At 35.9% G+C, this 16,987-nt stretch overlaps 1 protein-coding gene across 1 annotated transcript in view; it reads right to left on the reverse strand.

The window, feature by feature from the left end:
• grip2b (glutamate receptor interacting protein 2b) overlaps positions 1-16,987 on the reverse strand; it is a 163,106-nt gene that overhangs the window by 39,107 nt on the left and 107,012 nt on the right. The window contains exons 7-14 of the mRNA XM_028447334.1: positions 16,644-16,789; positions 16,394-16,541; positions 13,158-13,327; positions 7,149-7,304; positions 5,113-5,265; positions 4,849-5,035; positions 3,153-3,298; positions 1,985-2,065 (exon numbers count right to left, since the gene is read on the reverse strand). Coding sequence (XP_028303135.1) covers positions 1,985-2,065; positions 3,153-3,298; positions 4,849-5,035; positions 5,113-5,265; positions 7,149-7,304; positions 13,158-13,327; positions 16,394-16,541; positions 16,644-16,789 — 1,187 coding nt within the window. The remainder of the gene's footprint in view (positions 1-1,984; positions 2,066-3,152; positions 3,299-4,848; positions 5,036-5,112; positions 5,266-7,148; positions 7,305-13,157; positions 13,328-16,393; positions 16,542-16,643; positions 16,790-16,987) is intronic.

Here is a 16,987-nt window from a genome sequence, read left to right on the forward strand (position 1 = left end):
CAATTAAAAAACAATACATAATATCACAGAAATTCATACAGTGCAGGAAGAGGAAGAAAGAGCTTCAAATAATTATTAGTGTTTTTCAAATTAAAACACCACACGCAATCTCAAACAACTGTATTTCAATACTTTCACTTTCTGAAATATAAATCTCATTAAAATAAAATACAGTATAAAAATATGTGAGCTGGTGCATATTGTCACTATTGTGCACTAATAATGGCTGTGTTTGTTACACAATATAATATTTTACATAATAATAATAATAATAATAATAATAATAATAATAATAATAATAATAATAATAATAATAATCATATTCTGCATGCCTACCCAGTGTTCTTTATTTGTGATTTAAGTTAATAAGGCCTATTATATCTTAATATGTAGGTATATAATTTATACTCATATAAATACACTTATATATAAAATATCCTACATATTCTTGAATATTTGTATAATATTATATATATATATATTTAATTGATAATATTCCTATTTAAACCTTGTTTTTATTCTTGTGTTAATATAATTATTGTCTTGGTGTCTGTGTTTACTTTTCATTTTTTAATCTTGTATGTACAGTATCATTGGTTAGTATTCCTGGTTTATTCTAGTAATAGATTACTGTAATTGTTAAAGTATTCCTGGTTTATTCTAGTAATAGATTACTGTAATTGTTAAAGTATTCCTGGTTTATTCTAGTAATAGATTACTGTAATTGTTAAAGTATTCCTGGTTTATTCTAGTAATAGATTACTGTAATAACACAAGCCACCAGTAGATGGCACCATCAACTTATTCACTGTCTGAGACCATTTATAATTTTTATATTATTAGCTACCAAACTAAGAGATTAGGATTATAACGCCAGTGATTGATTGGTTGGTTCCATGTGGGTGTAAATGTAACAGTGATCAATCACATTCCTCCTCTTTCATGTTACGACCATCACTGACTAAATATTCTAATGGAGACGAGCTCATTAGTCACATGACACCGAGCCAACGCTGCGTCCAATCACACACACACGCCACATTTTGCATGGTTGAATATCAAATGTAGGTCACACTTGGTGTGTCACTGTGGCAAACACATGCATTTATGGAGCACTTTAACACTTTATATAAATAAAGCAACTAGTGAAGTGTGCCGACATCAGCATCTGTCATAAAACAAAGAGTCTGGACTGTTTAATAGTAAACATACACACCAAAGCACTGATATATAGATATTTATCAGATAAAGACAAAGTTTACAGCTCTACGATCAATACATCTAAGATCAGTTGATTTAAAAAAAAAAAAATTTCAGCTCAAAAGTCAGTTTTTTTATATTCACTGTAAACTAAGGGTGCAAGAAAACATTTATTTGGCGATTTATCGCAATATTTCAACACACGATCATCGTATGGATCCAAATTAATCTGTTTTTCTAACAAAAAAACCTTTAATTGTCATTATGTGTCAGTGAACGCACCATCAGACCTTAGTATGGTTAGTATGATGAGCATTTAGAACCTACAGCTTTAAAAACCTTGTTCACACTGAGACTAAATATCTGTTGATTCTTCACCTTTACTTTGAAAGTTCTGAAAACATTTGAAGTGAGAAAGTGACCAAGTAGAATATCAACATGTGATCATTTGATCCATAAAACTCACGTAGACACATTTTATCCACACATTATTAGAAACCCTTCATTGGTCGACTGACTAAACTTCCTGTTAACTTCAAAACAAGAGCCCTATTTACAAATGAGTTAAAAAAAAACTAATGGAAGTCAAGAAGAAATGCTTTTATTTTGAAAAGGGGATGTTTGATTTTTAGCTTGAAGTCGGTCCCCGGACCATTTTACATTCCGCTCGCAATGCATCATGGGACGGTTGAGTATGACTAGTGTGCACACCATGCATTATGTCCCCATATAGTATACATCCAGGTATTTCTAGTGTCTACTGTGAACATGTGTGTGTTCGTACCGCTGATGGTGAGGCCCAGTTCCACTCCTCTTTTCTTTGGCAGTTTGACGTGGAAAGTTCCGCTACTCGGCACCACCGACTCTGGAGCAGAAACACAGAAGTAGAGCACGTCATCGACTCAATTTCATCCCACTTCACGTCTTGTAATGAAGGCGTTGTTTAAATCCTCACTGTGTGTCTGTATGAGTCATGATACAAGTCAGAGCACAAACAGGAAGAGAAAAACTCTACATGAGCGACCACACAAGGTGACAAACCCTCCACATGGCGTTTAGCGCTCACTCGCTGGACTAAAAGTGATCAGTAACATCCCTGTTTCTCTCACACGGAACAAATAACTGCCAAAAAAAGGTCATCACACATGCACAATGTTTCATTAACGTAAAGTATTCAGTTTTGTATGTGTGTCATTTCAAATATTTTGTTCAACTGCATTTAATTTACTTAAAAAAGGTTTAAATGAATAGAAATAAAAACAAATACGGACCGGCAGTAACGTATATACAGAATATGTACTTTTTAAAGTGTTTCTATGTTACTTACTTCTATAATTTCTTCTGTGTCAAAATATCATGTGGTGCGACTATCAGGTTATTACTGCTGTTTTGAAAAAATCATTAAAATGACTAAATCTATTCTAATTTATTTTCTGCCCTGTTTTACAAAATTTTAAAAGTATTTTCATATTTATTTCCATCATAATATTCATGCAAGCATTTTATGAAATACGCAGTGAACTCATTATACGTCATTGACTCATTTATCTTTTATTATTTATCTTTTTTTTATTTCAACTTGGGCAATATGTCAAACATCTCAATACTAGGGATGTTCGATATTAGCTTTTAACCAATATCTGATATGTCAAAATTGTCCAATACTTGGGGTCGTTCCTCACATCGAATTTGGCCACAATATAAACATCTCCATAGAAACAACAGGTTAATCCTACTTTTAATGTGATGTTCACTGGTCGTATTCCACAATTAAACATCGTCTGTGTAAAACCTGAATATTTATTTGAAATCAGTGGAAATATCGATACCGATGTCAACCACTATTACATTTTATGGCAAATATCGGCCGATAATATTGTCCATCTCTAACCAATAACAAAATAAAGTACAAATAAATAAAACGTGCATGAATTTGTGTTGACATCACAAACCTGCGACATCGAACTCGATCTCCAGTGAGACCTTATTGGTCAGAGCTGCGTCTCGGAGAAGCTGATTGGCTTCCTCCAGCGTTCCGTCTTCGGTGGCGATTCCGTTGATTGACAGCAGACGGTCTCCGACCTGCAGCAGGCCACACCTACAGACAACCGTTACCATGGTGACAGTGGTTGTGAGTGACCGCATTTAGGAAAACTAGAACTACCCTAGTGCATTCTGGGAAAATGTATGAATCTTTAACCTCTACAACCTCATCGGACCCGCCGGTGGGGGCAGCTCCACCCTCCGTGACTCTCACGGGTCTAAATGTTGTGAAGAACATTCTATACATCTCTGTAATCCTAAGAAACTATAGAAGCTAAAACTGTAGCTCACCCACATTCACAGCACACACACACCAGGACATTATGTTCAAAGAGGGAAAAGTCGACAACTCAGCAAACTTGGGTTTTCCCACTGCTGTGAGTCACAAAATAAACATAGAGCTCTATAACAAGAGCCTACGTAAAATTACAGGCTGAGCTGAATCCACTGATATACCAAAACAACACCACAATATCGGAAAATACACAGAGGAAAAAGTCAGCAATGATGACAAATGGTGTCATACCTTTGTTGTTTCTTATCAAAAGTTGATCCAATGAGCATAAAACTACTTATTTTGATAAATCAAAATAGTGTCATCAGATAAACACCACCATTACAAACATTCAGCCATGAATGGCCGGTCCATCCTTTATTCAGCTCTGATTGGCCAGGGCTAAAGCCACTCCCATAGTGTTTGATATCACCAATTTCGACAGGCTCTGAGCTTAGCAACGACATATCAAGCATTCTGATTGGTCACAGCTTTGCTGAATAACACCCATATGTAACTGTATCAAAGAGTGGAACGGAAAAAAGCCTTACGCATGGCACAGTAGAAACTTGGATAAAAATGTACAATATGTTTATTTCAAGCCAAAATGCATCATCTAGTGACATATTACAGTTACAAACTGGCACAGTTGTGGCAAAGTGGGCTTCCACCGGAACGTTTTTGTACAAAAACATGTGTATCTTTGGCCTATTGTTCATTATTATCATTATTCAATTATTTTGCCTTTGTAGCCTTCCCTACTGAGAATTGGCTTATATTTGCTCTCTAGGTTTTTCATTCATTGAATTTGACGCGGCACTGAGCTGGAGAAGCCACGCCTCCAGGAAGCTCTCTGCCGTGATTGACATGTAAACAGACACGCCCACGAAGGTGAGCATTTTAGCGTCCTATCTATGTATTTCCTACAGCCTATGTACGTACCGGCAAACGCCCCGCCCCCACGCTCTGTCTGGTGTTTATAAAGCAGCATGATCTCGGCTACAGAGTGGGTGGGAGGGGGGCGGGCCGTTCTCTGGCCCTACGTCACTGTGCGAGGAGGAGGAAGTCAGCAGTGTCCCGTCTATAGACACGCCCACTCATGAATATGCATAAGTAGGTCGCAAATCAGCCTGTTTGTGTGGAGTTGATCAGAAAGTGACTTTTCAGAGGCTAAAACTCTGGAAAACAGGCGAGTTTGGGGAAATAAACCTCAAATATTATGTTTTTGGGGTTCTTAGAATAAATGGAGATGATGGTGAAAAATAACATGACATGGACCTTTAACATTTTTCTGTAAATGCAAAGACAGTGAGTGCGTGTATTTCTCTCACCTCTCTGCAGAGCTGTCAGGCTCTATGAATCTGATGAGAGGTGGTGCAGAAAGTGTCTCCGTAGCGAATATTCCTCCCTGGAGCTGAACTCCAAAGCCGTTGAGAGGGTCACCTGTTAGGACCACCTCACTGGTTTCAACGTGAACCACCTGACCACCTGGACCCACCGAACTAGACGTCAAGGACACTGAACACACGCTAATCAGATCCTCATCCCTCCACACAAGCTGACTAGTCATTTAAAAGACACAAACAGGAACCTACAGGAGCTCTTGTGCTCTTTTTTCCTCTGCCGTCGCTTTAATAAGGAGTTCCGAGGACTCATGGGAACTGTAGTCCTGGGTAGGGTGCTGGAGCTCTGACTGCTGGGGCCGGACGTCGTTGTGGAGCCGGGGGAAAAACTGGCCGATACTAAAGCTGCAGCACAGACATAGAGAAGTAAGCTTAGTACATACTATCCTAGAACCTAAGGAATAAATATAGACAATTTAAAAAAAGCCTAATTTCAGTATTTCAGAAAATATTGTCACTGATCAGATAAAGACATTGGTTTGAAATGTCACACTAACGTAAAACTCATGCTAAGTGTGACATCAAAATGAGTATGTAGTGCGTTTCCATTAGAAAGATTATGAGTAAGTGAGAAATACACCGATGTATAATATATGGGGACATTTTTAAAGTATGCACAGTGGGCACACTAGTTTTAAATTACATTCTAACGTACCATACACTACACACTCAACAGTATATACTGTCTACTATATACTAGTTTGATTAGGATGATGAGCGTTTACCAAAGACAAAAAAGTGAAGCACGCTGAGGCTAAATATCTCTGTTGATTCTCCACCTTTAATTTGAAAGTTCTGAAAACTTTTGAAGTGAGAAAGTGACAAAGTAGAATATCAACATGTGCTCATTTGATCCATAAAACTCACGTAGACACATTTCAGAGACCCTCCATTGTGCTACTGACTAAACTTCCTGTTAACTTCAAAACAAGAGCCCCATTTACAAATGAGTTAAAAAAAATGGAAGACAAGAAGAGATGCTTTTATTTTGAAAAGGTTATGTTTGACTATGTAGTGCATTCACATTAGATAGTATGAAAAGATTGATTACGTGAGAATTACCAGGATGTATACTATATGGAGATATTTTTTAAGTATGCATGGTGGGCACACTCTAGTCATACTCAACCGTCCCATGATGCATTGCGAGCAGAATGTAAAATGGTCCTGGGACTGGTGTCACGGTCTGAGTTTACCTTTGTACTGAGATTATAACCCCAACTTTAACAAAATCCAATAAACAAATAAAACGTGTCCGTTCACTTTGAAAACAAAAATAAACAAAAATGACTATGCATTTTTCGGTAGTGCACATGTACGTGGATATACAATCTCAGTACGATGTGAACTCAGTACATGACACCGACTTCAAGCTAAAAGTCAAACATCCTTTTTTCAAAAATAAAAGCATCTCTTCTTGTCCTCCATTAGTTTCTTTTTAATGCTTTTGTAAATAGGACTCTTATTTTGAAGTTAACAGGAAATGTTGTCAGTAGCACAATGGCAGACAATATGAAATCTCTGAAATGTCAGCATGAAATGTGTTCTATAAATGAAATGAGCACATGTTGATATTCTACTTGGTCACTTTCTCACTTAAAGGATCCTCCATTGTTTTTACAATTTTGGCTTAAAATCTGTGAAATGTCCGTATTAGTAGATCTATGTCTAACAAAACACATTATTCTGCACCATATTAGTTTAATTAATGGCACTTTATGGGATTACTTTACAGTTTTAGAGTCTGTGTTCCTCCATCTTGAAATCATGTGATTGATGATGTCACACGGCCCCACTTCCTGTAAACATCCCATTGTTTTCTATTGGAGTGAAACATTCAGCCTGATTTTTAGATCATTTAGTAGATTTTTAGATCATTATTTAAATGAATATAGTTCATCATAATGTGTTTTGTTAGGCATAGATCTTCTAATAAGTACATTTCAAAGACTTTAGGCCAAATTTGTAAAAACAGTAAAGGATCCCTTTAAAATGTTTTCAGAACTTTCAAAGTAAAGGTGAAGAATCAACAGAGATATTTAACCTCAGTGTGAACAAGGTTTTTGTCCTTGTAGGTTCCAAATGCATCTTGGGAAACTTGTAAGTATAGTTCAGTGGTAACGCTCACCATCCTACTCATACTAATAGTGTATAGTAGACAGTATATACTCATTGTGTGTGTAGTGTGTACTACGTTATTGTGACATTGGTGTCCTTGCGTTTCTTACACTTGCAGTAGTCGATGTTGTTGATGTTGTTGTTGTTGGAGGGGGTCCACGACTTGTTGAGGGTGGAGCTTGTATTGCAGAGGGTGGAGTTTGGAGGGTGACAGAAGTTTACACACGGGTCCCAAGAGTGGGGGTGGTCCGACTTCTGAATCGTCACTGGAACACACGCCATACATAGGGCTGGATGAGTCGTGTTGGATGTTTGACCCTCCTGTTATCTTTGGGGTCAATTTAACCCCATTCAATGTTTGTCATACAAAAATAATAGCTGACTTTTTTTGCTTCATATTTCATGAATGTTGCTAATCTGATAGGTATAAAATGATCATAATAATATTTTTCAATGTGCTGAATGCATATCGCACCCATTGGTGTTCCTTTGGGGTCAATTTGACCCCTAGCTGTTTTAGCTGTGTAACATTTGTCTGTAATAGTACACGCCCTATATGTCTTTGATGTTATTTTGTGTGTTTTTCTTTAATTTTTAACTAATTTGTGTGTTTTTCTGTCATTTTCTAAAAAAGTATTTTGGCTGAATTTTGTGGGTTTTTTTCAAATGTCATTTTGTAATATTTTTTTTTCTATCTTTCTGTTGTTTATCTGTATGCCTTTCTGTCATTTTAATTTTTACTGTACATTTATAAGTCTTTTGAGCCATTTTGTGTCATTTTGTTAATGTTTGGTTTGATTTTGTTGTAATTTCTGTTCACATTGTTGTAATTTGTGAGTTTTTCTTGTCATTTTGTACATTTTTAATGTCAGTTTGTGACTTTTTTTATTATTTAGTATGTTTTTTCTTTAGTTTTTTAATAAATGTTTGTCTTTGGACACTTTTTGTGTGGTTTCTTTATGTAATTTTTATATGTTTTAGGATACATTTGGTATGTTTTTTTTTTTTTTGTCTTTCTTTAGTCTATTTGTATGTCTTTCTGTCATTTTTATTTTTACATTTTGAATGTCTTTGGATGTTTGATATGGATTTGTTGTAATTTTTGTGCATTTTCTTGCATTTTTTAGAGTTTTTCTTGTCATCTTGTTCATTTTTGCTTTTCTGGCGGCCGCAAACATCTGATTCAGATACAAAAACAGGATAAAAACACAGCAGGTGAAAAAAGCATCAACACTGAAAAGGTAAAACAGGAAAACATCACCACAGACACAACGCCTACAAGTAGAGAAATGGAGAGGACAGAAGAACAGAATTAATAAACGCTGCTCTTTATTCTAACATTTTATCTAAATTTCTTCTACTTGTGCTGTGTGCACGTTTGTCACATGCACTGAAGCCCCCGCAGCACTGAGCATTAACCTCAGATCATAAAGCACTCGCTGGAATCAGTCTTTGCAGTCATTTTATTTTTTTGTTGTTATTTTGTGTTTTTCAGTCCATTTTATTTTTGACATTTTGAATGTTTTGTGTCATTTTGTGTATTTGTTTATTTTGTTGATGTTTGATATGATTTTGTTGTAATTTTTGTTCACATTGTTGTAGTTTTTCTTCTCATTTTGTACATTTTCAATGTCACTTTGTGTCTTTTTTGTTATTTTGTGTGTTTTTCTTTCATTTTTCAAAATTTGTTTGTCTTTGGAGTCATTTTGTGTGTTTTTTTTGTTATTTTTTGTATTTTTGGAGTGAATTTGTTGGTTTTTTCTTACCTTTTTTTTTTTGGGTGTTTTTCTGTCAATTTCTAAAACAGGTTTTTTGTTATTTCATTTTGTGATTGTTTTATGTTTCTCTCTCATTTCCTTTACATTTTGAAAGTCTTTGGAGCCATTTTGTGTCATTTTGTTGTGATTTTCTGTATTTGTTTGTCATTTTGTTGATTTTTAGTACGGTTTTGTTGTAATTTGAGTGCATTTCTAACTTTTTCTTGTAATTTTGTATGTTTTACATCTCTTTATGTTTATTGTTTTGTTTTATTTTGTTATTTTGGGTGTTTTTCTGTCTGTCATTTTTCAAAATGTGTTTGTCTTTGGACTCTGTGTGGTTTAATTTTGTTTTTATTTTGTCATTTCTCTCTGTTTTTATGTCATTTATTTTACATTTTAAATGTCTTTGGAGCTATTTTGATATGATTTAGTGTATTTGTTTGATATGGATTTGTTGTAATTTTTGTGCATTTTGTTGTATTTTCTTATAGTTTTTCATGTCATCTTGTTCATTTTTGCATGTTTTTGAAGTCGTTTTGAGTATTTCATTTGTCTTTTATAATACTTATCTAAATTTCTTGTCAAAAAATCTTCTACTTGTGCTGTGTGCACGTTTGTCACATGCACTGAAGCCCCCGCAGCACTGAGCATTAACCTCAGATCATAAAGCACTCGCTGGAATCAGCCTCTGCTGTAAATCCACTGGCACTAATTCTGTCACAGATGAAAAGCTGTCGCTCGGCTGCGGGTGACGAAACACTCCTTCAACTAATTAGGTACAAAGTCGCAGTCGCAGCCAGAGTATGACTCAATCAGTGCTGGTGAGAGAGAGAGGACGACAGGTTGGAGCCCAGCTAAACAAATGGGATTTTTCCCGTTGCCACTTTGATGTGCGTAGGCGGGGAAACTATGGCTTTTTTTTTTTTTTTTTAAATTGCTGCAATTTCCCCTCTGTTCTAAATTTGACTAGTAATCCAAAACGACTGCCAGTGAAGGGTATTAGTAGTAAAAATGCACTCTCTCACTATCAATAAAATACTGTTTTATAATAAAACAGGACAGACTGTAATAGAGGAAAATGTAAGTGACCAAAAATGGTGGAAAAGCTGGTTAAATGGGATTTTAAAAGCCATCCATCCATTTTCTTCCGCTTTTATTCGGGGTCGGGTCGCGGAGGCAGCAGTCTCAGCAGAGATGCCCAGACCTCCCGATCCACGCACACCTCCTCCAGCCGTTCTGAGGGGACCCCGAGGCGACACCAGGCCAGCTCAGAGACATAGTCCCTCCAGCGTGTCCTGGGCCTTCCACGAGGCCTCTTCCCAATAGGACATGCCTGAAACACCTCCCGAGGGAGGCGACCAGGAGGCATCCGAAACAGATGCCCGAGCCACCTCAGCTGGCTCCTTTCGACGTGAAGGAGCAGCGACTCTACTCCGAGCTCCTCCCGAGTGACTGAGCTTCTCATCCTATCTCGAAGGGTGCGCCCAGCCACCCTGCGAAGGAAACTCATTTCGGCCGCCTGTATCGTGTTTCGGTCATTACCCAAACCTCATGACCATAGGTGAGGGTAGGAACGTAGATCGATCAGTAAATTGAGAGCTTTGCCCCCCGACTTCACCACAACAGTCCGATACAGCGAATTTAAAAACCACAGAAATTGGGTAAAAGTTGCAAAGTAGAGAAGACAGAAAAAGACAGAAAAAGTGTTCAGAGTGTCAATATTAGAACAATTAGTTTTAAATGACAAATAATTAGCATGACTAATCACAAATGTGGTTAAATTTGCCAAAATAAGCGTGAAATATGTTGAATAAAGGTTAAAAGTTTAGATGGACACTGTTGTCGTATATGGTGAATTGGCCCTTGTCCACTTCCGTAGATTTGACTTTAATCGCAAACCTTTGATTTTTATTATGGGATTTTGAATAGATTTTTGAAATTTCAACTTTAACCTTGTTTTTTCCAATTTTATTTCAACATTTTATTTCAACTTTTTTCTGAAAATGTCAACTTTAATCGCAACATTTGGACTGTATTCGCCCAAAATTATTTTCTCCATCAAAATTGTCCCTAATCCTCTTCCGTAGTTGGACTACGGTCTGAAGATGAGCTGTAGACACTTTAGTGTCAACTCAGCAAAATGTGTGAGCGGAAGTTTTATAATTTTTGATAAAAACAGAATATAAACATTTGTGTACCCTTTATTTTTTGGTTATTTCGGAAAAAGGAAAAACCAAATACAGAAAAAAAACCTGTGTATTTTTAATTGATTTTAAAATCATAAAAACATTATTTTGTTTGTTTGTCTTTTTTAAAAAGCGAAGTTGATTCTATTTCTATACCAGAAAAAAACATGTGACCGCAGGTGACGACAGTTTCAAACACTGCGGCTTCTTGGCGGATTTGTCATAGACAATAAGAACGCTAACGTCATCTGCGTAACCCTCTTCGTAGCGATTAAGAAGTGATTTATCCTCCTAATGATGACGCTACGCTGGATGACGTAAATACAAACTGGAGAAAAATTACAAACGGTGGAAAATCAGATTATTTCAGGTCAAAATAATGTGAGCAGCTGATTTTCTGAGCGTCCACAGATCCAGGACGAATAATATAGTTTATAAATGTGATGACTGGACTACATAGAGTTACAAATACTGTAAGTAGTTTGATATTTACAACCACTGTTTATTTGTCAAAGGTCACAGAACATTGATTCAATTAAACTTTATTTATATAAATACAGTGACAACAATCGTCATCTCATAGCGTGAGATAACAAATAGTAATCATTGATTTCTAAGAAGGGTTTACAGGAGCTGAACTGTAAATTATAGATAAGTGTGTGCAAACTATTGTAATATAGTGTTTTCAATAGCAGACATGATATTTACAGTAACAATATATTGTGTTTCCTGGTGTGCAAAGGTTACAGATGTGTTCCAGTGAGTCAATATTTTCTAATTAATATTTCATTCATGCCTTAGTCAATGCAACATAAACATTCCATATATTCACAGGAAATAAAACTGTATAAAGCTTCCCCAGGTGACCAAACTGTAACACTGCATTTTAATTTTTTACTTTCATTACTGTAATAATGATGATATGTATGATGACCATACGTCCGGTTTTACTCAGACATGTCCTCTTTTGATTTTACGTGGTGTCGAGGCTTTATTGGTTTATTAGTTTATTGGGGATATTTTACAAAATTAATGAAATTTCTGGGTTTCCCAGGGATAATTTAAGAAAGTGTCTATTTGTACGGTTGCCGTGTATATATATATATATATATATACTGTATACATATATATATACAAAGTATAAAAAAGTGAGCCTTCAAAAAGTGTCCTATGATGATGCACTGAAAATACTGTTAAAAATGTCTAGAGTTCCAGTGAAATGTTTGTGACTCCCTGTGTGAACGCTCTCCAAGCTGAAACATCTAATCTATGGTTTATCAGTCGCTAAATGACATTGTTCTTGTACTGGTGAACATTATAAACAGAGTCACCCACTGCACGTCTCAGCTCTGGAAACACTGGAATAAATGCCTTTTAAAATTTGACTGTTAAACCTTTTATATGTGTTTGTTTGTTTGTATGGTTTTTATGGACCTACAATCTGAAATAGAGCTATCTATCTATCTATACATCTATACATCTATACATCCATCTATACATCCATCTATCCATCCATCTATCTATCTATCTATCTATCTATCTATCTACCTACCTACCTACCTACCCACCCACCCACCCACCCACCTATCCACCCATCCATCCATCCATCATCCATCAATCAATCAATCAATCAATCTTTTATTTGTATAGCACCAAATCATAACCAATGGTATCTCAAGACACTTTACAGTAGAGCAGTCTTAAGGACGGACTCTTCATTTTATGGATACACACATATGCATATATACGTATATACACATACATATGTATCCCACACCCAACATGAATTCATCAATATCATACCTACCTACCCATCCATCCATCCATCCATCCATCCATCCATCCATCCATCCATCCATCCATCTATCTATCTATCTATCTATCTATCTATCTATCTATCTATCTATCTATCTATCTATCTATCTATCTATCTATCTATCTATCTATCTATCTATCTATCCATCCATCCATCCATCCATCCATCCATCCATCTACCTAACTATTTATCTATCTATCTATATCTACATCCTCATAACAAACATTCACACTCCACATTTCTAAAATGATTCAGGTATGAAACACAAACTTCTAGTGACTAAAGCTGATGTGTCAGGAGCCTAAAGCAGATGTTCACACATGTTCTGGTGCAGTGTGTAGAATCCGTCCCACCCACCTGTGTCGTGTTGCTTTCCAGTGAGTCTGGTCTGATGTGATGGGAGGATTTCCAGTTTAACCAGCTCTGTGGTGCTAGCTATTAGCTGCGTAGCCTCCAGGACGGTGCAATGCTCTGTGGAGGTTCCATCTATGGACAGCAGGTGGTCTCCAGCATGCAGAGCTCCACATCTGGAGCAGAAGTGGAAAAACAAAGAAGAAAAAAACAATGAAGAGATGAATTGTACGTTTTCAGGGTTAAAAATGCTAGAATTTCTAGATTAAACTGTGTTTGATTTTTACACAACGTTCTACACCAAAAAAAAGACACAAAATGAATGAGTAACTAGAATTTAAAACACTACTGATCCAACAACGTCATCAAACTTGACTTTTTTTTTTTATTTAAAATGGGGCTTAAAACACATTAAATAATGACACTGATTAACATTTATAAAGAAATGATTTTAGTTTAATGGCGTGCTACAAACATAACTTAAAGAAGTGCATAGCGCCACCTACTGTACTGGAGTAAAGCTGCAGCTTATATGTCACTATCAAAAATAAATAAATAAATAAAACACACATGAAATAATAATAATAATAAAATAATAATAATAATAATAATAAAAAAATAATAATAATAATAATAATAATAATAATAATAAAATAATAATAATAATAATAATAATAATAATAATAATAATAATAATAATAATAATAATAATAATAAACTAAATTCTATGGTACATCTCTATATCAAGTGTTCTATCACAGCTCTCTCTGTTTTCTTGATTCATTCAATGCTCCACTTCCTCTTTTCTTTTGATTTAACCTTATTTTCTCTTTTGAAACATTATGTGTTCAATGTTTTCTGTAACTTACATTCCACACATTCATTCGTTTCCCTTTTACCAAACAAAACCATTGTTTTATTCAACCCTGTATATGTTTTAGTTCAAATAATCTCCTCTTTTCTATTTTTCCTATTTACACCATGTGCATTTATAGATTTCTGTAAATTATAATATTTCCTTCCTGTCACATCTGACCTGCCATTTCTTTATCATTTCTTTTTTGATCAATGCCTTATTTTCGCCTCTACCAAAAGGTGAATCTATAAAATCTCTGATTTTAGTAGAATTTGGAACTTTTTATCTACATGTGCAGGTACACAAACAGAATCTATAAGATGAACAAACTCTGATGAATTTCTGACATTAAATCTTCTCTATTAGATTTTATATTTTGGATACTATAAAGAACTGCTAATGAATCTTTTATTCTGAATTAAAGAGGAATTAAACCATGTAAACCATCCATTAAAAAGCTACTTAACCTCCCACGTTTCTATAGTAACACATACTTCCTACAGGCACTGCACTAGTTTTTATTATAGATCTCATCACATGTCCCACAGGACCCATCATTAGATAGGAGTCCTTGCAGTGCCTGTTAATAAATGTACAGACATGGTTTTTAAATGTGTTAATCTAATTGATTTTGTGTATTAATCCTGTAAAATGTTGGCACACACATGTTCGTGGTCAATAAAGTAATAAAATAAAATAATAAAAACAAATAATAGAATAAATATAATAATGTTCTGGATCAAATGGGGTCCATTTTATCTTATGACTAACCAGTTAACATGGCCTCATTGATCACTAATAATGTAAAAAATAAAATGCTGTTCTTTGCTGACACATTTAGGTTTTATTTGGCCGTCGGAACACAGATTATTTAGATTTATAAGAAGCATGCTCTCAGTGATCCATACATTGATTGACATAGGAAACAAAAAGCCCAGAATGCATTTCTTCCAGACATATCACTACGTGATTTCATCCCAGGGGAAATGTTTTTTGAGATTTATTAGTTCCCATTTCACCACTGACATAAAGTTCAAGTACTTCATGCATATTTTAGAGTCCGACTGGAGCTCAGGGCACTTTGGGGTCTTCTGCTGTCTGTGTGAGTTACAGCCAATGAATGCAGTCCATGGGCTGTGTGGATTGTATTGGTTTCTAATCGAGCGTGCACTGTGCACTAACGCTAACTCCTGCACTAACGCTAACTCCTGCACATCTGCAAAGGTTCTGAGGAGCCACAGAGGCTAATCAATGAAAGAGAAACAACTCACCAACACAGTAATGTGAACGTTTGAGTTTTATTAGATTTATTATTCATATATGTGCATTAGAACCAAAACACACAGCAGAAAAACTATTTACTAGGCAAGAAACTCATACTTGGAAACATGTACCTGTAATTAATGTAATATCAGTCTTTAACACTTTTGTAAATAGGGCTCTTATTTTGAAATTAAGCAGAATATTTGTACTATGAATAGTTATTATTCAATAGAGCCTCAGATTCATATGAAAGTACGTGACCTTAACTTCTTCTGTTCCAGCTGATAATTGCCAACTTCAGGGTTTTTTTTAACTCCAGGTGTGAAATTATTCAATTTCACTCAATTGTTCGAAAAAACATTTTTCAAAACTAATGAATTATTGTATGAGCAAAAAAAAGCTACGTTAACGTGTGATAATCGTAATGATGTGTATCAAGTGTGCAAAATATGAAAGATGATCAAATCATTTTGGGAGCTTTTTACTTGATTTTAACCAAGACACTTTGATAAGAATGACTGCAGATTGTTATTGGCAAAATAAATGTGAAAAACAGTAATAGATTTATTTTTTTCCATTATTTGATTCTTATTAAAAACACGTATAAGAATGACTGCAGACTTTTATGTTTATTTGACTCCTACCACCTGACCGTGGCTCAGGTGGTAGAGGGTCGTCTTCTGATCGAGAGGTTGAGGGTTCGATCCCAGTACCTGACTATGTGTCGAAGTGTCCTTGGGCAAGACACTGAACCCTAAGTTGCTCCCAGTGGTCGACTAGCGCCTTGCATGGCAGTCCTGTCCCACTGGTGTGTGAATGTGAGAGTGACTGGGTGAATGAGCTGATATGTAAAGCGCTTTGAGACTGTTTCAGTGGTGATAAAGCGCTATATAAAATCAAGTCCATTTACCATTCCTATTCCAGACACTTAGATGAAGTTGAACTTTTTAACATTTTTAGTTGGTGGTGTGATGTGGGATTTGTTTTAAATGAGAAGATGTACCTTGGCTCAAAAAGATTGATCTACTTATCATTAATACGATTTGTAATTCTTCTTTTTTTAGTGTGGCTAGCAGCGTGTGGTGCTAACGGAGTTCCATGGACAACATGTATCATCCCATACCTGTCCACCACACTGGCAGGTTTAACCCTGTCGATGACAATGACCTGCTTGTTCCGATGGCTGGCTGATGTCAGCGTGATGCCTAAAGTGGCCCCTGGTACCTTGACGATCTCCACCAATAACGGACCGGAGGCGTTTGTTACGGCGTCTGATGGAGAACAGGCACAATTACTCTCATTTGTGTTAATAAGTGAATGATTTACGGAATAGCTAGCAGTGTGTGTGTGTGTGTGTGTGTGTGTCCTCTCACCCATGATGGAGACATCGTACTCTATCTGAAAAAGAGCTTCTTGGCCACATTGTGCCAACACACTGAGAGCGTCGCTGTGGTTAGCGTTGTGCAGTGGGACGCCGTCTACACTGAGGAGACGATCACCAGGACGTAGTGTTCCCTCTCTGAACACAACACAACACAAACAATAATGTAATGTAATTTCATTTGAAAACTAGAAACAATTACGGCAGTTTAAACTGGCAAATAACAGGCACGAGAAATCGTGAATGTGGCCAAAATAAACATGAAATATAGTGAAAATGGGTTAAAAGTGACAATAATGAGTCAATATATGTGACATTTGGTGGAAAGCGTTTATA

Source organism: Gouania willdenowi, chromosome 5, assembly GCF_900634775.1.
Source record: "Gouania willdenowi chromosome 5, fGouWil2.1, whole genome shotgun sequence".
Classification (NCBI taxonomy): domain Eukaryota; kingdom Metazoa; phylum Chordata; class Actinopteri; order Blenniiformes; family Gobiesocidae; genus Gouania; species Gouania willdenowi.